Here is a 23,575-nt window from a genome sequence, read left to right on the forward strand (position 1 = left end):
TACTAGCTTTTCATTTCTTTGTTTCACATATTCTACACAAGGCCCATAATACCCACCTTCTGCTAATTCTTACTCTTCCCCAGTCTTGGAATACAATGTTTGCTTACAGAGCACTATGGTATCCCTCCAGTTTATGCTAAGGGACAGAATATAACAGCGAAGACATGGCAGTACATCTATAGCCATCCGAAATCCCAACAGGAGAGTAAAATTAAGCAAATCGCTGACAAACTCCTGGATCAACAAAGCTGCAACAGACAGAGAAGTCTCAGCAAAACATGAAAATAAATGACAACAGAAAGGTCTGTACCACAGCACACAGAGAACAATAATATAATGTTACCTGGTTTAATTTGGTTCTGGCTGCTATTGAAAATTTGGAAGATCAGAACAAGGCTAGATAAGCTAACATCTCCCGTCCCCATCCTCAACTCCATATATTCTCACTTTCAAAAGCTTAAACATCATCTACTTTTTGTTGTAGCCCCAAAGCTTCTAATTTAGTTTGAAATAGCCACATTTTATGGCAGTGACTAGTTGTTCAAAATGGCTTTGATAGTGTGAGTAAAATTACAGAAATAAGCACTCTTTTCTAAGGTACTGGAGCTCCTTTCTTCTCCTCACACCCTTCTCCCCTAACTAGCAGAAGAATCTACTTTTAAGAACAGCATTTATTTTCATGAACAGACTACCATTGAGGGTACTACATGCAATTTCTGCATCATGAAATCCAATCATCTTCATTTTAAAAAGCCCAAACCAACACTTCTAGCATTTACTGGTCTACACAGAGCTGAAATAGTGACAGAGCAATGAGAGAATCAATACCTGTGCTTGATCAAGAGGATTCTGAAATTCAGCTGCCCAAGCATGTGTCACAGCAGTCACCCAAACAATATATTTCCCCATTTCTCCCCCCTTAAGAACAGGGCAAACATTTCTCTGTGATTCTTGCAGGCACAGAGATTAAGTTCCTACTTACAGGGGACAGCAAAAGCTGAGGAAGCTGGACTGCAAAAGACACACAAGGTATATATCGAAAAATTTAAAAACCATGTTTGCATTCTTCACTGAAATTGCAGCTTTCAGAAGGCTTTTACTACTTTTTATGGAGGGGGATAAAGCAGTCTCTTCCATTACAAGGGCACCTGTAACATCCTTCATCAAAGCAAAAGTTTCTAAAGTGGAAGCAGAGCAGCAAAAGTAAACAGACATTTCTGAGACAACTTAAGGTTTGTAGGTAGAATTCTTTCTTTGTGGAGCCAAAGGGCCAAACACCGATATCACCGCGTAAGAGAAAAGCTACACGAGATCCAATCCATTTCCCAGCCACAAATCCTCTGGGACGCTGGGTGATCCCAAGGCCCCACAAAGTAACCCACTCAAAATGTCATCACAGCAAGAAAGGTACTATTACTTCAAATTCAAGAATTTCAGCAGAGACCAATGAACCCCATGTTGGTAGAGCCCACCAGCCGACTAACCCTGGGGTTCAGCTCCGAACCTACTCATAAGCATTACTACAATCAACCAGGATTACAAGAGACGCTTCAGAGAACTGCAGCAGCTAGGCACTCAGAGGATCGGAGAGGGCTGGGGGTATCTCAGAACAATTACAGGGAGCACTCAAGTCTCAAGTGCTTGGAAGTTCTGTTTTGTTTTTCATTATAATGGCACTAAAGAGAAAAACGACCAGATGTTGACTTGTGCGAGAATGGATTACAGGAATTAAACCCACCATGCCAAACACATTAGTGACAGGTCTGCACTTATCTTTGCTCTATATGAATGCAGGTCAGAGTATAAACCATACCACTCATCTACATCCCTATAAATAACTTCAGTATCTGAAGATATCTTAACTGTCTACACCCTGCTTCACGAGATGCTTTTAAATATTTGTCATCTGTGTCTGATCCATAAACATTCTTACCAATGGCCAAGCAGTCCTGAGCCCTTCCCCTCCCCAGGGTAACACTCTTCTCTTATTCTCATGGTATAAAGCTAAGTAAGATGCATCTTCTACCCATTTAAACCTTCTAAACCTTTTAACTGTAATTTCTAAATACCTTTATAAGCAAAAGAGAAATGAACTGTACACCCATTAAAAATAACTACTACAAACTACTGGTTCCTATACCTTCCCTCTCACAAGTCTACTGGTTCCTATACCTTCCTTCTCACAAGTGGCAATGAATAAGAATTTCACTTGCACAGGCCTACAGATACTTCCAGGATGGCCCCTAACGTTCGTGAGGGGTTTATACTAGAAGTGTGCTGACACTATATTTACATGTACACAATATGCAATCTGTTTTTTACTGGCAATAAAAAAGTGTTATGGATTGGGGCTATGACAGTTCAGCAGTGATGCACAGCTGCCAATTTTATTCATCTGATATCTGCACCTCCAGTGTCGAAGACCAAAAGCTAAAAAAAAAATACCTAGACCAAAATACAATTAAAAATACAATTATACTGACATACACCAAATTACAGGCATGAAAATAACGTAATCCGCAGACTCAGATAACAATGAAAAGTGGATTATATTGACTTTAATCACAGAAACACGCAACCCAAGCAACTTATAAAAGGATTAAGCAAAAATAGCTCATAATACAGAAGAGTAAAATTCTAATTGAACACTGAAATAGGTAGCTTATGCTTATTAGCACTGACGATGCAATTTAACACAACTGCGTTTCCATACCGGAGATCCATTTGTCACTATTACCACTAACACCTGGAAGCCGTGCTACTAGCCCTTCGCAAAACTGCTTCACTGTATTTAGAGGAGGGGTATTTCCCAACTGACTATTTTTAAATGGTTTGTTTTCATCACCATTGTGTGGAAATGCTATTATGAATTTTCATTCAAACTCTTGGCTCACTTTTTTTTTTTTTAAAGTATAAATTGTGTCTAACAAGAAACACACCAGGGATCTCTTCAATCCCCAAAGGCACTTTTTCTTAAAAGGAGAGAGAACAAAGGAGAAAACCTCCCAGCATGTGCTTTCCAAACCAGCTTCTTAGGACAGTATCAAGAATGACAATACTAGAACATAAGCTTTTCTTTTTCATTCTTTGATCCATGTATAATTGAATTGATTATTGCAAACTGTGTAATGATTTCCAAAAGACTTGAGTAGAAGGCAAAGATCACAACAATCTAATAACCAATTTAAAGAGATGTAAGAAATATTGAAGGAAAGATTTAATCACTCAAGTATACTCCTTCCAATTAGAAAGAGCTTTAAATAGCTTACCTTGAGAGAAATTAGAGTCTGTATGCAATTATACAGGAATAGTAATTAAGATCAGGAAAATTCACATATGCCTCAGCCTATAGAGTTAGGGAGGTAATCCACAGAAGAACAGACTTTTCAGTTACCTGGTTTCATCAACAGAAATGAAAACATACTGGTTAAATTTCTCCAAACCTCCGAGAGTACCAAAGAATTCAGTAACCTTACAAGCCTGGGATCTGCCAAGTATGTCTGATCTTATCTGATTATTTTTTTTCCAATAGGACAAACATTCTCAAATGGGGCAAGAGACTGAAATACTCTTGGTCGTGGTAAGAAAATACATTACAGGAAACGCTATTTCATGGTTTAGAACTCTGTGAAAAATTACTGCAAGTAAGAAAATTACCATTGTTTTTCTGGAGGAAGCAAGATCTGTAATTTTGCTTTGTATGTTTGGCAATACCACTCATCATATCGCATTCCCCAATTTACATGTATGCACATTACCCACATGCATCCCTATGGTTCTTTATAAAGGACAGCAAGAAAGTTTTAGAAATTTGACCAAGTTTTTCTGACAAATTGACAAGTTTATCTGGCAAGACAAGCGAGTTACTGCGCAACCATTACATCTGATTTTAGCTCTTAAAGGTCACTCATTCTGAAATCAATGCCATTTGCTAATTAATCAGAGGAGAAATGTGAATTTACCTAAGAAAATTAAAATAATGAAAGGAATTCACTGTTCATTCTTCAAATAGCAGTCTTAATCACAAACCCTCCCTTAGTTACATCTTCTTTCAATTTTCAAAAAAAAGAAACAATTTAAAAGGCACATTTTCTGGGGATGTACTCCTGCTTAAAAATACCCACTGCACCCAACTACGATATAATGGCTTTCCATTACCCACATTTTTCCAAGGAGCACTCACCTCATCTAGTACCTAATAACTGAGCTGTACTACTTTTGAAAAAATGGTATGTGACAGCTACAACTCTACGCAGAAATTTTATGCCCACTTGTCTTTCCCACTCCTTCCTGACAGAGGGGTCACACCCACACACTTCTTTTTCTTTGTACAGTCCAGAGGAAAAACAAAAAGTACTGAAGTCTTCAAAGTAACTATCTTTTTCTTATGTAAACTGCCAAGCCCCCATAGCTACAAAAAAAAAAAAAAAAAAAAACAACTTTTCACAGAATGCAGTGCTATCATCCTACAGTCCCAGCTTGCACGTATCACTACATATCCTGAGCAGCAAAGTGAAATTGAAAATAAACTAGTCAGTTTGACATTTACCCTTCAGACCCCTGAGGTAACAACATACTTTAGAAAAAAAATTAAAAAATCATAATTTCTCTCTACTGGTTCTCAAGAAGCAGGTTTCAGAAAGAGATCAATAAAGAAGCACAGGATGACAAGTAGACACAAACACTCTTCTACAAAAGCTCTACCTGTAAAGCTGCAGAGAAAGGGAAAGGGACGGGCATCGACGCTCTGCTGGTGCAGACCAGCAGCACTCCAACACACGTACACGTACCCAGGGCCCACAGGCTCTGCCTTGGACAAGAGGCTTCAGGTTTCAAAGCTCCTAAGATCAATAAATTGTCGATTTTCATAGTAAAATCATGCCTTTCAGCGCTGTCCTTGACCACCATCCCACCAACTTAACATACATCCGGGAAAAAAAAAAACAACAAACTTTATTCCCTAGCTCTTGCCTATTTTCACTCCATTTGAGTCAGTCTTGTTTATAAAGGCATCACATAAACTCAAGCCAGCCACCACGCACCAAAAACTCTTACAAGAGTCAGTTACCAAAACACACTACTCCATTTGCCACACTAAGATTAACAAAAGTTCAACACTGGAGTCACAGCTTGACTCTTTATCTCATTATGTGGGATGCACAATTTGAAACAAAACAAAACACACAAAAAAAGGCCCAAGCAATATACTTTGCAAGATATCAAAAAAAAACCCCCAAAGAACAGCAGAGGATTTAAAGGAGGATCTATTTGTCCTGACCTGGCAGACACAGACCCCAGAAAAGCTGGAACAAGCACAAGATTTTATACTTCTTTATATCCTGACAGCTCTTTAAGCATCTAAAAATGAAAGCACAAGAAACCTTTGATATACAGAAAACTGAGACCTTCTGAAACTCTAGGGAAAGACAAAATATCTCCCTAGACATACGTTACATATTCCATAGTTTATGTTACACGTTTAATATACTTCTCATTTGTGTCTTTCACTGTATTAACTTTAAAGCATGAAACAGAAGCCCTGATGATGAATAACGACCCTATGACAACTGCGGTGCAATTCTCAAACTTTTAAACACACTGTTGGGTGTGTGAGGCAGAGTTCGCACCCCCACACACCTTGTCAGAGTGATTGGAAAGATTTTGGGATCTGTTTTATTGAATTTTTTTTTTTTTGGGGGGGGGGGGCGCGTACAAGAGTGGATTCCCCGCCACCCGATAATCCACCACAACTATTCCTCAAAATACCTGACTCCGGTACACGGAGCTGCTCCCTCTCCTCCACCCCGGGCAGGGTCCCAGCTAGGCCCCCCCGCAGCCCGGCGGGACGCCCCCCGCCCGGCTTCACCCCCTCGGGGAGCCCTAACTCCGCTCCAGGGTGCTCCGGAGCACCAGGTTTCGGTGCTTTTCGCAGGATGACAGGGACAACCGCAAGCTTAACATCGTCTAACTCCTCCGCATCTGTTTGTGACGTCCTTTATTTACCGGGGAGCGGGGCGAGGCGAGCGGGGCTCCCCCGCCGGTTCCCCCCCCCACCCCCGTCCACCGGGCGGGGAGGGCGCTCGTTAGGAGCCGGCCGCCTGTCAACGGCGGGCAGAGCCGTTCCTCAGGGCTCCCTCCCCGCCCGCCGCCGCCGGAGTCCTCGGGAAACTTTGCGGGGAACCCGGGGAACCGTCCCCCCCCCGCCCCGCCTCGGGGGCGGACGAACCGCGCTGCCCAGCGCCGGCAACTCCCGGGGGCTGCCCCGGCCGCCGCCGCCCTCACCCCCACGACGGCCCGGCCCGAGCCCAACCGCCCCCTCCGCCGGCGCTGAGGGGAGCCCTCCCCGCCGTCGCCTCTCGGGGGGCTGCCCGGCGGAGAGCGGCCGGGCGAGGGGAGGACAGCTCCGCTCCCCGCCCCGCTCCGTCCCTCAGCCCCCGCTGCCGGTGGGGCGCCGCCGCCGCAGCCAGCCCAGCGAGGCACCGGCGAGGCAGCGCCGCGGAAGCGCCGCGGGGCTCCGGCAGCCGTTCGGTTCGCCCCCGGCGCCGGGGGGAAGTGCAGCCCCGGCGGCCCCAAGCACGGCAGCAAGGGGCATCGCGAAGGGAATTGAAGCTGCGCTTTACCTTTAGTTCCGCACTGTCCGCCATCTTGCAAGCCCGGGCGCAGGCGCAGTGAACCCCGCCGGGACACCGCCCCCCCGCCGCCCCCCCGCCGGCACGCAGCGCGCAGCGTTTGAATCGCGGCGCCATTTTGTCCCTCTTCTGCGCTCTGCCGGGCGGGGGGGGTCTCTGGTGGGGAGCGGCCAACGGGGTCCCTCCCCCGGCCTGCGGGGAGTCCCGGGCCTTCGGCGGGGGGGTCTCCGGTCCGCCCTGGGGGCAGCGCGTCGTTGGAAAGTTTCCCCCTGATGGCGCAGCCCCATCCGTCCCGCCTGTCCCGCTCCTCAGGCCGTGAGGGGAGCGGGGCGCTGAGGGGAGATCGGGCAGCGCTGAGGGGGCCCGCGCCCCGGCTCTCCTCGGCCGCGCCGGGCAGAGCCGCCGGGGTGCCGGCGGCTCTCTGGAATAGGATCACCAGAGGGAAGAGGTGGATACGCATTCCTAGTTGATTAAATTTTGCAACTCCGAAAATTGAAAATCCGCAGCTTTAAGTGCTTTAGGAGTGAAGCAGCGCCGGACTAGGCTGGGGTCCCCCGGTGGGGGCCGGCCGGGCTCCGGCGCCGCTGAGGCCGCGGGTGAGGGCCCGGCGCCGGCCCGGCCGCGGCCGGGGTCACGGCGGCTGCGGGGCGAGCTGGGGGAGTCCCCTGCCATCAGCTGGGTGCCGGTTCGTACCAACCGCAGCACGAAGCGGGGCTGTGCTTCCCTCACGGACTGCAGGGAAAGTTCAGCGAACCAACGGGAGCTCGCCCGGGTTTGCCTCCTACTTCGGAAAAGCAATACAAAGTGTTTTTAGGAGGGCCCACAGAATCAGAGCAGAGCTTTAGGATCGAAACTTGCCTGCGTCGTATCATTTTGGGGTAAAATGTGGGTTCTTACAACAGCAGATCTTAGATAATGCAGAGGGGAGAAATACACAGCAAAAATGCTACCCGGCAAGATGACTGCATCAGTTGTGAAGTCGGTCAGCTTAAATACCAGCATTTAAGTCGCACACCTTAGCTTGATTCAACTTCCTTTTACCTGTGTGTCACTCTATAATTACAGATTGCCATGATACTTTCTCCACTTGGCCTTTACCTTTGTGCATGGGATGGAAAAATATTGTTGACCACGGCTAATATTGTACGCCCTTTTAAGTGAGACAGAGAGAGATACAAAACCTGCTATTTTTCCATAGCTGCTATAAAATTCATTATCGTACATTCAGAAAGCACTTATATTATCTGCACTGCAAGACAAAAAAAAAAAACATTAATGTCTCCACTCTGCAGATTAAAGAAAGCATGCTTGAGGCCACACAGGGAATCAGTGGTAAAGAGATTACCACTCATGATTATTACTGAATTATAATTTATGTCTCCCATATGACCTGAATAGTTAGCCACAATTTAAAATTAGGTAGTTTCCATTGAGGGAAGAATGTGATAGTGGTTATCAAATATCTTTCTAGTAAGTAGCTTTTTGATACCGTCCTGTTTATTGGTAAGAATATATATGAGGTCCTGATTCTCTGAACAAAGGAAAACAACCCACATCTCTTTCCAAACATTTCATTTCAAAGCATTTCGCCCAGAAACATTCCCCAGCTTGGTCTCAAGACCAGATTGACGGAAAACGCAGGTGCCTCTTCTGACTCCTTGCTGTTACCGCTCTTCTCCGGGTCATGCTTACAGCCCATTCCCATTGCAGATATGATAAGTATCCACAGTTCTCATTGATTTCTTTTACAGTTCTCAGAGTTCAGCGTCAGCATATCAAATGAAGCATTCAGAAAATGAGGAGCAATTAGAAAGGGCTGATAAGTAATACTCCGGCTTAATACTGCATGTAATGAAGACTTATCATAGTGCCTAAAATGCTGGTTTGGGGAGGGGGCAGGGCGCTAGGCAAGATATCTAAAAAAATAAAAGTCAGATGACTACCCAGTACGCCCACATGTACCATAATTAGCTGATCTATTTCAGTGGTCTGAACCAGCCCAGTTTAGAATACTTCGTTTTGAATGATTGAATATGTTTAATAATCATTATATAATATGATCTACGAGTCTGTGTCTAGTTTAAAGAATGTGGCAAAACGATCTATAATCGTATAAAGACAAATTTTTTTTTTCCAATTGCTTTTTTTTCCCCCCTGAAAGAGGCTTGCTGCACAGCAAACAGTTTTTCTGCTTCTTCACTTCCTACCAAATTCAGTGGGATGTGGACATGTGCTTAAGTGCTTTGCTAAATCATGGCATAACACTATCAAACCTGACACATGGCCATAAACCACAGTGTCCTCTTTCAAAACTTGCCTTAAATAAAACAGGCTGAGAATGTCTTCAGATATATTAAAATAAGGAAGCAAACTTAGAGGATACAGAATATTCAATTCGAAGTAGTTTGCCCTAAATAAGTATTTTTACAGACGCAGCTCGTACAGGCCCTTTATTTCTCAGTTTGGACTCCTGATAATCACTTCTTTTTTTAATGCGGTATATACTTTAGTATGAAGAAGGAACTTAATGTGAAAAGCAATCTGTGCTTCTATTTTTAGACAATTATTTACATGTAATGAAATTTTGTTCCTCTCTACTCCTGAGACTTAGATGATGGTTTCTTTGCCAAGAAAAGACTTTGTCAACACACAGTAATTTTCAAAGGTGCTCTCAGTTTGCTCCAGCTCTGCCGCAGCCCTGGAAGGGATGGCAACACTCAGATCTGTCACGACTCTGTCTTCATTTCCGAAGAGCATGCCCATCAGGTACTGCAGCTGGGGTGCAACCAGAACAGGTAAGAACACCTCCAAAATAGTCTCCGGTTGCCAGTCACCTCTGTTTCTGAGCTAAAACAACAATATTTTTTCTTTAGAACTTTTTTTTTTTTTTTTGGATGGGGGGAAGGGAAGAGAGAAAAATAAAGATCAGGGTTTTCCTCGACCATTCACATCTTTGATATTTTCAGTTCCCAATTTTCAAGAGTTCATTTCCCCCTTTTTGCCATATTGCAGCAAAACAAACGACTTCCAGAACCTACCTTCCACCGCCATTTCTTCTATTTTCCCGTTCTGTAACCTCCCCAAAAATGTATCATGTCACATAACTCACTTGCTTAAAACCATGTTCAGACACAATAACGTTTTTAAAACAGATATGCATTTTTTCTACTAACATACTGTTTTCATTAGTCCAAGTCTCCAAGACTTTTCCCTTTTTGTCTAATGATCCAAACTTACTCTCTGCTCAAAAATAACGGGGAGGCACTTTTGATCCTGAATATAACTTTAAAAGTTATTTAAAGATAGATTCTCAATGACTCTGTTTCTTGATAGAAAAGTGTAACCAAGTCATTAAAAACACCTTTTATTCCTGAGATTGTTGGAGGCATAAAAAGCATTTAGATGTGTCACTGAAATAGCCTTTTCTGGGGAAGGAAAAAAGTCATGGAGGTACATTTTAGTGAAAATTGTTGGATGTATGTGGAGAAAATGGAGTAGCCAGTATATCAGATAAAGTAAGTCCATTAATTCTTTCTAAACAATATACGTGGCATTGCTCAATATGCTATATAGTAAGTTCAGCATCGTTGAGTGACTGAGACTTGGCTGGTACACACGTCTCCCCCTAAATTCACATCCAAGTGCAATATTATATTAAATTATATCATATTATGTTCCCATCACCTCTCAAATTTGGCCCAAAACAACAGCTGCTACTTACTCTAGAAAAGGAAGGTTCATTACATCTTTGCTGCCTGTGTTATTAAAACTTAGAGAGGGGGAGTTAATCACTTAAAGTCCTAAATTGGAGAAAGATACTGGACTATTTTGTTAATGTCACATCTTTTATATCCTTAGATCTCCTGGCATAACAATGTTATTGCAATATGGAAAGCATATGTAAATGAGTTACTATACTCTTTAATTACATATGCAGCGTTACAGCGTGACACATCCCAGCTTCATTTGCGTATTTCCTGTTTTTTCAGTTCTTAAATATCAACTTGCCTTGTTGCTGTACACATATGAGTGCAGTTTACACCACCAAGTACTCAAAGCCTCCCATGGCCACGACACAAACTCTTTCCCCAGTGCCATTTTTGCAAATCTTTAAAAATTTTAATTGCCTTCCTTGATATTTAAATGCCCTGGATATTGTATTCCCTGCCTGGAATTACACATTCCAAGTCAAGCTCAGCTCCCTATGTACTTTACTGCTATACAAAGCTTTGCAGCTGCAAGACAATAGTAATAGGCACAACAATTAGCCCATTCTTTAAAACTATTTGCTTAGCCTTTTCCGCTCCAATATCAATGGCTGATATGTGCTTGCTCAGAGCACTCCGCTAACGTTCTTAGGGCCTGTCCTTCATAATTAAGCTCTTCTATATTTGGACTGTGTCAAATGAAGTATGAGGCATGGCAAATGGAGACTAGGTTTTAAGGTGAGGATGAACAGAATGGGGTCTCCCGGCTTGTCTCCCCTGGGGCTCAGCCTCGCCACGGGTGCCTGACCCCACTGCACAGAGCCGACGGATCACGGCCGTCGCTTGCAATCAAACCCTTTCAGGTTTTGCACCTTCATCGAGCACGGGCGCAGGGAAAGAAAAGTGCCCGGCTTACCTCCAAACCAGGCACAGAGGTAGCATGAAAAACGCCTTGTTTAATTTTATACGGAACGACAGTTTTCTCAACAGCAGAACTCATTTACACTAGAGGAGTTTGCTGTCGTAGGGGGCTGCTTTCTGCATCGAAATGAGGCGGACACGGGACAGGCAGGCCAAGCTGAGAAGGTAAAAGCATCCTGCTGGCCTTGCAGCGTTTGGTTTAACTTACCTAACATTAACTTCTGTAACTTTTATTCCAGGAAAACTGCCACTGTTGAATGAATCTAGTTCTGTAAGTACCTTTGTTCACTTTTCTCTGGGTTTTTATTTGAATTGCTATCTTTTTCGTCTTTTTTTTTTTTTTTTTAAATTAAAGCTAGAATAGTTTTTTCTCTGAGAAATGGTCATTCCTGAGACACTCATCTACACTTGTAAAAGCATTTCATTCGGCTGAGTTGAATCCAGATTTTTGTCAACAAAATTCCACTTAGCTGAATCACAATTGGGATTTTTTGTCGTTAGCACCCATTTTCATAATGTGTCAATGCAGAACAAGAAGGAGTAAAAAGCAACTGCAACAGGCGGCTGCTGATCCATAGTGAGCTGTGAAGTGCATGATGCCGTACCAAACCCAAGTAATAACCTGGAGTGTCAGATGGTTCAGAAGCTTGATACCGGCCAAGAGCTATTCAAATGCAAGGACGGAAAACTACAGAAAGCTACATCTATTTCCAAAACATCTTCCAAGAGGTGAGGCAGACTTTTAATTAAGCTGTACAGACTTCCAGCATCAACAAAACCAGGTTTTAACTCCGATAAACTTTTTCGTTCCAATTAAAGGGATTTTATGTAAGACTGAAAGGACCCAGAGCTTAAGAAGTTACTTTCTACAGATACTAAATAACTCCTAATAAGCCAAGTTCCGTGGCAAAAAAAGAGTAAAATAATAAAAAAACGAAGGTGCTAAATTTTTCAGAACGTTGCCTGAGAGTAAGTCCTTGTTATGATGTTACATGTTACTCTCCCTTTTCCTCCAACTCGCACAGTACATGTAAAATACCCACATTTTCATACAATCCTAATTTATAACAATTCTGCATGGGGCATCGGTCACATACAGTGATTTAGAAAAAGACAGAGACCTCTTACAACTTGAGTCTCTTTCCTCCTCCCTGTCCTACAATTTCCATTATGGACCACACATGGTAGTAATGTAGACAGTATAGGAGCAGATTACGCTCATCTTCTCCAGTTCTTTAGCTCCTATCTTGCCTACAGTGGTTCAGAGTAGGGGTGGATGAAATGCTGAATAAAATGCCAGCAGTGAGGCTGTGCCTGCTGGCACAAAGATGGTATCTGGTATAAAGTACTCACATCTTTATTTTTTACCTACTCACTATTTCTAAAGAATCACTGTAGTCATCGGAACACTGTAAGTAAAGTTGAGTTCCAATAGCAAGTAGAGTTCATTTCAGATGGCTCATACAAAAACAACAGAGCTAATTATACTGTAGTAATTACCTGAAAATTATATGTATGTTGTTTTTCCACCAGTCAATACTGCTATTTTTTAACTTTGCATTGTTCTCATGGATTGCTGGAGTCATGCTGTCTCTAAACGGTCTTCTCGTCTCACCATTAACTTAGCCTCTGGTTTGGGGAGAGTGTTCTTAGAAGAAGTTTCAGCTGCAGCAAGTGCTGTTTAGCTCACATCTTTCGCGCTTCCTTGCACTCTCGAACCACTGTCTGCATTTGAGAAAATGTTTGTATGTTAATTGTCATTTGAGTATGGCTTATAAGATTATGACTCCACAGTAGGACTCTAAAATAGCATCCAGTCAAGGTTTACTCTTGCATCTGAAAAGATGCTGAAAATTCAGCCTAGCCCACTCAGTAAAACTAATAACTGTGATAATGCTGATTTTGAAGAGTTTTTATTTCCTCACCTGTCCTGGGTGTGGCATGTTATCGTTGTCTATTTTGTTTTGTTTTAAGAGCTACCAGTAGAAGCACCTGAGGAAGGCAGGCAAGCACCATGCGGGTGAGTGTCACAGCCCACTCCCAAGAAGGGAATGCTGTCTAGCAACAAGAACAGGAGAACGGGAGTCAGGAATATTTTGGATCACTGCCAAATAGACTCCTGCCATGTTCCCCGATTTTGACCAAGTCATGGGGTAGAATGCGCTCGGAATGACTCCTTTGTGAAATGGGGATGATAATAATAGGTATCTCCCTGGACTGTTGAGAGGAAATTAATTACCATTTGGAAAGTACTTTGAGATTCTTGGATGAAAGATGATGGAGCTGGAATGCTGGCAACATTAAAATAAGTTGGAATAATCTTAATATTTATTGCATACAGTGCTTTCATCTTCAAAGCTCTTTACTAACATCAATGAATTAACAAAAAAAATATTAATAAAGATCATATTTACCCATAAAATTATTCTCCCAAAGCATATATAAATAGGTCTGCCTCCAGTTAAAAAAATATTATTAAAAGAAAACGTTAAGCACCAACTCCAGTATCATGCGCTAAATCCCTAGTGGTGCTGTCCATAGCAAACCTACTTTGAACTATGAATTATTAGTTTATACTTTTAATGAGGATAATTGGACCCTAAACCTAATCCAGTAGCACTGAAGTCACTGTGAGTGTATCACCGACTACCAGCGGTGAAAAATCAAGATGGCCAAGGTAGAAGGAAGAGCAGTGGTTAGAAAACACCTTGGCTGTGCCAGGCTGTAGTGGGCAGGAGTGGGCATTTCGCGCCGCAGGAGGATACCGTATTTAAGTACAGTTTGTTGCGTCTCTGGAACAAGCTGCAGAGAACTGAGAATTGCGCTGTACCACCAGGAGGGATAACCAGCAGCCCGAGATGTTTCTTGGTCAGTGTATAGAATTCAGGGCATCCCAGGCTAAACTATACAAATGCTGCTTGCAAGGAATTGCACGCTGGTTGGGGGATTTTTTTTTTTTTACCTTTTTTTAATTATTTTTTAAATTATATTCTTACTGGCACAGGCATGACTATCACATTATCACTGGGAAGCACAGCCCAGCAATTTACTGAAAACCAGTAAATGAGACAGTCCTTCCAAGTGCATTATCTGCATTGATTTCAAACCAGTGCTTAAAGAACAGCAAGGGACCTTTCCCTTTGTGTTTCATTTTCCAGTCACCTTCCCGTTGCAGTCTCTTCAGCTGTGAAGATAAATAAAACCAGAGAAAAAACATGCTGTTATTTCCTCCCCACCCTCCGTTTATTTTGAATTAAACGCGTTTCCATAGGTCTCCTCCACTACAGCAAATGCAGAGTTGCTGGCGCTCTCTGCGATGATGGACTCGGATACATTCCAGAACATAATGGGCTATAATAGATTTTTTAAAAATCTATGGTGCACTTCATAGACTCTGGAGGTCATTTTAGGCAGCCCATCAATGTTCAATATAAATATTTCTGTTCAGCATGTTCTCTGCACACCGATCAGAAATCCGCACTTGCCAGATGTGCATGCCACAAAACCAAAGCCGTTCTCTGTTTTCTCCAGACTTACTGTGAAAAAAACGCATTATCTGTGAAGTGTTTTGTAGCCCAGTCTTGTCAAGACTGTTGCTATTTCTTCAGAGTTGGCTGAAGGCTTTACAAAGTTATTCGCAGATTAAACTGTCCCAGTTAATCTGCTCCGCAACGACATTCAGGCAGAGCTTCAAATATGTTTGGCTTTGGATAGAAATCAAATGTTACCTTTGGGAAATATGCTTATTATTAGCATTAGACATAGTTTTTGGTTTACTTCCAATAACTTTGTTGAATTATAGTGGGTTTGTTACTGGGTTTTCTTTGTGTCCTGTATTTATGTATCATGGCTGGAGAGACACTAATTTTAAGCATTTACTGTTCCTAGTGCTCCCAGTGCTATCAGAGATACTTGCAAACATTAATTATTCTGTGTAATACCTAACACGTGGCGAGGATCCAGTGAAGAGCATATCACCTCTCTGATGTGGTCTCGTGAGGGCGGCACATTTAGGCACAGGTAGCATTTTGTAGGCTAGGAAAAAAAAAAAAAAAAAAACAACCACATGAGCAGGAGACAGATTTTCTATTAACAAATATGCCGTAGCTGCAGAAAGCATTTTAATGACAGGCGAGACTGACATCCAGACAAACAGCCAAGGTCTTTTTCTCACCATGTGATCTTTTCATAATCCTCCATTTCTCTCCTAGATCAACAGGTTCCTCTTTATTTGTCATTGTCAGCTCTTAGCACAAAGAGCCTTTTGTCTGTAGCTCTGACCCAAACACACAAGACTTTTTTTTTTGACTGTTCTTGGCCATATGCTTTCAAATGGACTAATGGGTTTCCAAGCTATAAAGCAGAACCTTGACCCCAGACGGCGAGATGGTTGTGTGACAACATCTCTCTGTTTTGACATCATAATTTATCCCCGCTGCAGCTCTACTGGCAGCACAAGCTAGCGAGTAGACGGCACAACCCAGCAAAAATACTTGAACCTGATCCGCTCTAAAGCTCGTGCTATGGATACCGACACTGGAATCGCAGCGGCGGCAGCTTCTGACGCTGAGGCTCAGCGCAGGGAAGACCCGCGCCAGTCAATAGCTGCCTCTTTATGTCCTCTTCTACTTCATTATCACTGGTGTGATGAAGCTATCATACCTCCTTTGTAAGGCAGCACATGTTGCAGCAGAAATCACACCAGCCGTAAAGCCCAGAGGATTCCTGCCAGAGCCCTGCCACAGTTTCCTTGTGCTCTGCTATTTCAAGTCCCGTTACGAATGCATTGCTGCATCCATGGATGTCACTCTAAAAACGCGTCGCCGAGGGATAAGCCGACAGACGATAAGAAAAAGTTATCATCTGCCCTGCTTTCTCAATTTGCTGGACTACACCACCACGTTGCCTCAGCCTGCCTAATTCAGAAGGGCGCAAAAAGCTCCCAATGGCTTGTATGAACCTTGCTAGTAATATTCTGCAGTAGAACACAGTATGAAAAGAGTTCATACCCTTTAACTGGCACTTGTTCTGGACTATCACAGAAAACCTTTTGTTTTGCAGTGGAAATAGCTCCAGAGATAAATTCCAACCTGTCTCTTTCAGGGCGTGTCTTTGCCACGTCACATAATAGGGATTTTGCTCAAGGTAGACCTATTCGGGAGCTTCAAGGGTGGCTTCCCAAGAGACACGGTGGGGTGCTAAAGAGAAGGGGAACCTGCTTCTAATTTTTTTAATTTTTTTTTCCTCATTTCACTTCTTTCAACAGAGATTTGTATTTGATGAATCTGTCTTCCAGAGAGCAGGGCTGTGTGTGACCTGTTTCATTTTGGGAGCCACTTTGCCATGTATTTAACAGAGCTTGTGGGATTTTGAAAGCAGAGCCTCACCATTTGCTGGTGCTCCAGATGAGGGAGGAGAAGGAAAAGAGCTTCTTATCTCTCCATTCATCCCTTATCTGAGCCTGCCAGCTGGGGCGGCGACAAGGTGGGGGATGGACAACATCTGCAAGAAAGTAAGCACAAACCTTACTTGCATATAGGAGAAGGAGGAAACCTGCACCCAAAAGCACCTCCTTTGTTATAAACTGCTCCAGAGGCAGGGTTAAGGGGCAAGAGAGCAGAAATACGTGGCCTAGGGCTGCCATCACCTGCACAGAGTCAACACCAACAAGTCCTGCAAATGCGAAAGCCCACCAACGTGTTTTTAAGCAACATATCAGGACCCATACGCACACCCTCCAATAACGTCAGTAGCGTTGTTCACTGGAGTACGGCCTGGGAGGGTCGAGCCCAAGACAAACAGCATCACGCCATACGCTGTCTGCCTCGCTGGGAAGCAACAAAGACCAGCCTGTGCTCAGCCGTCCTCAGCGGGGCAGAACGGGGCACACAGCATCACCACAGGCTTATGGCCCTTGAGCTTTGCACCGGCGGAGCAACCTCTCCGAAGCCCCCCGGTTGCAGTTTTCCCTTACCAACACCGCTAACCATCCTTAACCAACAGCATCGGCTCCCCCAAAATTCAGGCTTTGACCTCGCGATGTGCATTACTTTGGGGCAGTGTGAGCCAAGGTTACCCAAGACAGAGCCACCATCTCCGAGTTAAAAACAAACAAACAAACATGTCTTCCATGATTTGTAGCATGTTTAAAAAAAAAAATTCAGCTAGAAATGTGATGACAGAATTTCTTTCAGAACCTCTGTTACATGAAAATGAACACTAAAGCTTTTAATTTACCTAAGATTTCTCTCTGAAGAGAAAGATGTACAATTTGTTCAGGACTAGTTGACAGATGGGGAAATTAAGTCCTCCGTTATTGTTCCATTTGCTGTATGCGAAAATACTTAACGCTTACAGAGGACTTGGAGGATGAGAAGAATTACAGAAATATCAGCTCTCCGGACAAAGATTAGAGACAGAAATGTCAGGGTCTGATCCTGGAAGATGCCACGTGCTTTCGGCTAGTCCAGAAATCAGTCGTTTCCTCGGCAATTGTCAGCGATTTTCCTGTGGTAACATAAAGGACTAAATGGGGGAATTTAGTACTAGACCTAAAAAGCAGAGTTGCACAAGATCCTTTCAGCTTCACATCTCCACCCAGCAAACTCTTTCAAAACAGTAAGTTCTCTCTTCGGTTGAAATTTCCTTTTTTTTTAATAATCGGAAGCCTTTAACTGAAAGGTCTTTCTTTTCTCTACTAATAAAAATAGGCTATTAATACTATTTTTCACTTTTTCTTCGAAGATGCCCTGCAGTTTTCTTCCATCTGGGAACCAAAATTCTTTAAAATGATACCAAGAAATAATTGGCACCGCTTAGCCAAATCGCTCAGAAACAACCAAGCAGTCGGTCCTGCACTCACATCTGGGCTCTCTCGAACAATGAATAATGAATTAATAGGACATTATGGAGCAGACTTGAGGCCAAACTCAGTTCTGGGAAGCACGGTTATAACGGAGCTGTCGTACCGGGGATGGTCCCATATGCCAACAGCGGCTTCAGCTGATGTAGAAATCGACTGTATAAAAAGCTAATAGCCAGAAAGGGGATTAAAATGAAAAAGAAAACAAACACCACCCAGCAATATCCAATTTCTTCTTCCACGCACAGCAGCAGCACGGCACTGCCTCACTGTTTAAAGCTCTGGGTCGGGTTTTAGGTGCTCCGAGCTGCGGGCTGCCCGTGTTCAGGACACTGCGTACCACAACAAACAGGAGTAAATTGTCAGTGTTTAATTGGAGCCTGTTCCTCTTTATCAGCCCGGTGGAGTTACAGAGCGTTCGCTTGCGTGCAGCTTCTGCTCTGATTACAGGCTGCGACCGGCGAAGCCTGTTATCAGCAACGCAGCCTCACAAAAGCATGGGAAAAGCCACATTCCCGACGCCTGAGACCTCTCCTGTGGAGCACTCCAAACCCATCCCCTACGTGCCGATACCCTGGAAAACTCGGGGGATGGTGAAAGGCGGGAGGATACGGCCAGGCACCCACCAGGTTATTCCCTTGTGCAGGATTTGCAGTTCATCTTGGGCATCCCTTTCCATTTTGCTGGTCCTAGAAAGACAATTGCATACTCTGTTGTTAATGGGGATGCTGGTTTACCATTCCTTCCCTCGGGACACATCTCAGGGCCACATCTTACTTGCCTGGCTTACAAGAAAAGCCTCACTGAAGGTAGCGGGAGTCACACGAGCAGCGCTTGACCCTCCGTCCCCCCCACGCCTTTGCTGCGCTGCCCTGCAGCCAACGGCCGCTTGCGGATTCCTTTAGGAGAAACCCTGTTTGCGCTTTTAGCCTTTTTACTGTTCTTTCAAATACTTCTTTGCCCGTGGACTTTTTTTTCTTTTGAGAGGTGGGGGGAGAATCCAATTTAAATCAAGTCCATTGTTTTCACTAAACTGAACTACAGAAAGATTTCAGAACGTGGTTGTGATTTGCCACATCTGTTATTTTTATGCATTGTTTTTGTGCCAAGAGTTTCATAAAAGGTGTTATATAACCGCATCGTATCACATAATTCGACATGTTTCCACAATTAGGAGCCCACGTGAGCATTTAGGCAACGATCTTGCCTGGGGTTTTTATGTTTCTGTACATCTTTTAGCCCAGCCAGCCTGAGATACAAAGATGAACCGTGGCTGTGGTTTCCTCCTTTCTCCTACAGACTCCACTGTCGTTTCCTGATGGCCAAGTTCCTCCGCGACCCATGCTGCATGGATCACTGCTGCATTTGCATTTAAAAAATAAACATCTATTGCTTGAATCCTGCGCACTGTGTAACAGAACAAGCCGAGATTTATCCCACAGTTACATGTAACTGGATCATCTCTCTTCAAGACACTAATAGGTTCATTGTTTTCCAATATTGCGAGATGAGCATTTATCACACAAAAAGAAAAATACATTTGCATTGAGAGCGACTGATGGACAGTTGGATCTAAGACTGGAAAAACAATGGGAGAAAACAATTTAAGTGATTAAATATAAAACTGCTTTTTTGCTGCTCACTTGACGAGCAGTTCTCTTATAACAGTAAGCGCTGATCTCCAAATGACTTGCACGAACCCAGCCAGTCCTCGTAACCCTCTTGGGGACAGCCCTATATTTCTGAAGCATCCCTCATGTGAGTGCAGAGATACGCTCTACTACTGGGGGGGGTGGAAAGCGGGACCACACACGCACAGTCATTACCGATCACACCCCAACGATGTCCTAACGCCTCCCGCTGCCGGCGAGGAGGGCAGGCAAGTAACAAACGAGGAGGCATCCTAGGGGAACCACAGCATCTTCTGCAAAGACCACTGGTGGAACGATTTTCATAGAATCATAGAATCACAGAATGGTTCAGGTCAGAAGGGACCTTAAAGATCATCAAGTTCCAACCCCCTGCCCTGGGCAGGGACACCTCCCACCAGCCCAGGTTGCTCCAAGCCCCGTCCAACCTGGCCTTGAACCCCTCCAGGGATGGGGCAGCCACAGCTTCTCTGGGCAACCTGGGCCAGGGGCTCACCACCCCCACAGTAAAGAATTTCTTCCTAATATCCAATTTAATCTCCCCTCCTTCCATTTCAAACTATTACCCCACATCATCTCATTACACTCCCTGATCAAGAGTCCCTCCCTGTCCCTCCTGTAGGTCCCCTTTAGGTCCTGGAAGGCTGCTATAAGGTCTCCCCAGAGCCTTCTCTTCTCCAGGCTGAACAACCCCCAGTTTTGGAGGATCTCAAAGGGGTTTGCAGACACAGGGTGCCACCCAGGCAGGCAGGGTTCAGCACAGAGACCACTGCCACTCTGGGTGCCCACTCAGCAAGGTGGCTTCAGCTCCATTGCCCCTTTTCCCCACCACCTTCCCCAGTGAAAAAAAAAGTAATAATTAATGGTTAGCTGTGAGATCCATCCAGAAACATAGACTCATAGAACTGTCTAGGTTGGAAAAGACCTTTAAGATAATCAAGTATCTACAAGTCTGTGAAGAAAGATACCATTTCTGCAAGAATCCCCCAAAGGAGACTCTTCCACCTGTGAGCGGGGACAAGAAGTTTGGATCTGATGGAGCTTTGCCATGGAAGGGACGGGTTTATTAGGACATAGTCCACAGTTTTGCCATAGGTGAACCACTGAGAACTTTGGAAATTTCCAGCCTGGCACTGCTTTAAATGAAAAGCTTCATCTTGTTCTCCCGGGTCAGATATTCTGCATGCAGTTTATAATTTGGACCACAGCTCTGGAAAACTTGATTAGAGCTGTGAAAACGGAATTTTTATTAGGGAGAACTGAGCTCTTGCCAAGGTTTATTTTTCAAGGGAGTAGGACCTAATCCTAGAAGTAGTTCCAGGGTTGTGCTATTCTGGATGCCCTTGCAATGGTTTATGGCAATTATGCAGCCAAACCTGGACCGACTGGTAATGTTTGCTTTGGACAAGTTGCTACAGATGGCAAGGAACTGCAAATGTACTTCTCAACCTGGTGCAGGCATCACTGAAAATGCATTTTCTCCAAGTTGTTCTTTTTTTCCCCTCTCTCTCTTTTGTTTTTTTTTCTTCATTTTTACACAATTAATATGTTCACAAATCCGTATTACCTAAAAACAACGAAGCATTTAAAGGCACACAGAGACTAGAGTAACGTATCTGTGTTCAGACAGAAGACTGTTAGCTGTAATCAGCGGATAGGCAAATCTCCTTGCCAGCTTTCAGAGCTCAGATTTCTGCAAAATTGAATACGAAACCCCTCTTTAGGTGGATGCTTTTCAGGGAATAGCACATCAGCTTCCCCAAGGGAACCCACAAAGCTTATGGCGTGGAGTGACCCTCTGGAGGGAGCTTTACATCTATACAGCGAGCAGTAACCAGACTGAACTAAGCCATAAATCCAGGAATGCATGGGAAAAGAGCAAATTAAAACGTGCTATACTTGGCAGGTTCCTTTGCAAGCGTAGTACTTGTGAAAGGTGACATTAACAGCCCCAGCAGATGAAGGCTGCTCTTTCTTCCAGAGCTGGAGTAGCACAAGCAGGAGCAGCAAAGGCCTCCCAAAAAGGTGCTCCCGTCCTCTCCCAAAAGAGCTTTGCCTTGGGTGCGAGAGCTTCTGCGGCACCGCCTGCCCCCCTCCTCCTGCTCAGAGCACACCGGTGGCAATTCGGGACGGGTTTGGCATGAGGAACCCACCACCAAGACATGCTGGGGACGGGGGCAAGGTCACGGACCTCAAGACCCCCGTAGGGCACCTTGACTGGCAGCGAGCAGAGCGGGACCAGCGCTCCTGCAGCGCTGCGTGCAAGATCTGCACCATGCATCATGCCCGCTGCTCCCTTCCGAGGCTACCAATTAGCACTAATTTAATTGCAACACGAGAGAAGTGGCTCTGGGCAGTCAGACTGCCAGGGTGAGTCTCTTGGGGACCCATCATCCCCTCCAACACACAACGGACTGGAAAATATCCCTTCTCCAGCACAGGCACTGGTGTCCCTCGCCTGCCCCCTTCTCGGTTAATCCGCCTGCACTGTGGCAACAGCAGCTTAATTTGTCCACAGAAAAATAGTGAGAATTAATTTGTTAGTGTCAAATTATACCTTTGGATGTGCACGTTCAGCTCTTACGGACTTCAATGAAAGCCTGGCCTTCGCGCAGGCGGACGCGGGCCTTTCGTGTTTGTAGCGTGCTTTGAAGCTGGGCTGGTGTTAGGAGGTGTGAAATCCTCGGGAGAGGCAGGAGCTCGCCCCGCGCTGGCTCCGCCACGGTCAGGCAGCGAAGCGAAAACAACAGGCACGACGCGGGAAGTCAGATCCCACAACTTCATTAAGAGTCAGAAAGGAGATCAAAGGAAAGAATTTTCAGCTTTAAAAAAAAAAAAAAAAGAGAGAGAGAGAAAATATGTTTTAAGTTTCCAAGAAAACCACAGAGTTCACTTTGTTACATGAAAATAAATAAGTGATTTTGTAAGCAAGGCAGAGCTACCCTGCCGTACACCCTTCTCTCATCCAGGCAGCGCAGAAAGTCTTGTTTGCACCCAAACCTCCACCAATTTAATTAAACCCATACCTCCTTGCATGTGGACACTCCAGTTTGTTTACGTACGGCTCCTCGCTGGCCTGTTCACACTTGTCCCTCACATACTCAAACTAAACCCGAAGGACACCAGCCACACACTTCATTGCACAAATTAAACCAAACTGATTTACGCAAAACACTTAAGATGAAGGCAGGAGGAACCTCCAACCAGGCAAGGACTAGACACACACCTTGTCCCCAGCCCCTTGAGGCCAGCCAGATCCTGAAATAGCCGGGATTTTTCCCTAAGAAAGGGCCTTTTGCCTTTGCCAAGGTGAGGCCGAGGCAGCTTACGGTGGATTTTGGCTACAACTGCACGTTTCAGGGTCCACTTCAGCCACCTGGACAAACAGACATCTGTAGTGCCAGACGGGCAGCACCCAAGGGACACTCTTGATTGAGAGCCAGTGTCACTCTCAATCATCCCCAAAGGTCACAGCAATGCTGATGACCGGGAAAAAGCAAATACGACACCCAGCTTTGGTCTGGGTGAGGAGGAGGAGGCTCCAGAGCGGTGCAGAACTGTTGGCCTCACCAACATCACCCCAGGAAGGTGATGAAGCAAATCCTGCTGGAAAGCATTTCCAAGAGGCTCAGATGAAGGCGACTGGGAACAGCCAGCGCAGGTTCCCCAGGCACAAATCGTTCCTGGATGCCCTCCGTGATGAAAGGGCTGGCTCTGTGGATGAGGGGAAAGCAAGGGGGTTTATTTACCTTGACTTTAGCAAGGCCTTTGGCATGGCTTCCCACAGCATCCTCATTGCGAACTGCT

At 44.6% G+C, this 23,575-nt stretch overlaps 1 protein-coding gene and 1 long non-coding RNA gene across 2 annotated transcripts in view; both read right to left on the reverse strand.

Moving 5' to 3' along the window:
• PIAS1 (protein inhibitor of activated STAT 1) overlaps positions 1-7,089 on the reverse strand; it is a 61,551-nt gene extending 54,462 nt beyond the window's left edge. The window contains 2 exon segments of the mRNA XM_074599956.1: positions 6,621-6,779; positions 6,781-7,089. Coding sequence (XP_074456057.1) covers positions 6,621-6,779; positions 6,781-7,089 — 468 coding nt within the window.
• Positions 7,090-11,097: 4,008 nt separating this feature from the next.
• LOC141748415 (uncharacterized) lies at positions 11,098-22,961 on the reverse strand. The gene is made up of 3 exons (XR_012588983.1): positions 22,326-22,961; positions 15,199-15,292; positions 11,098-12,982 (listed from the first exon to the last, which is right to left on the reverse strand). It is a non-coding gene; the product is annotated as an uncharacterized LOC141748415 (long non-coding RNA).
• Between the last annotated feature and the right edge of the window lie 614 nt (positions 22,962-23,575).

This window comes from Larus michahellis, chromosome 9 (genome assembly GCF_964199755.1).
Source record: "Larus michahellis chromosome 9, bLarMic1.1, whole genome shotgun sequence".
In the NCBI taxonomy this organism is placed as follows: domain Eukaryota; kingdom Metazoa; phylum Chordata; class Aves; order Charadriiformes; family Laridae; genus Larus; species Larus michahellis.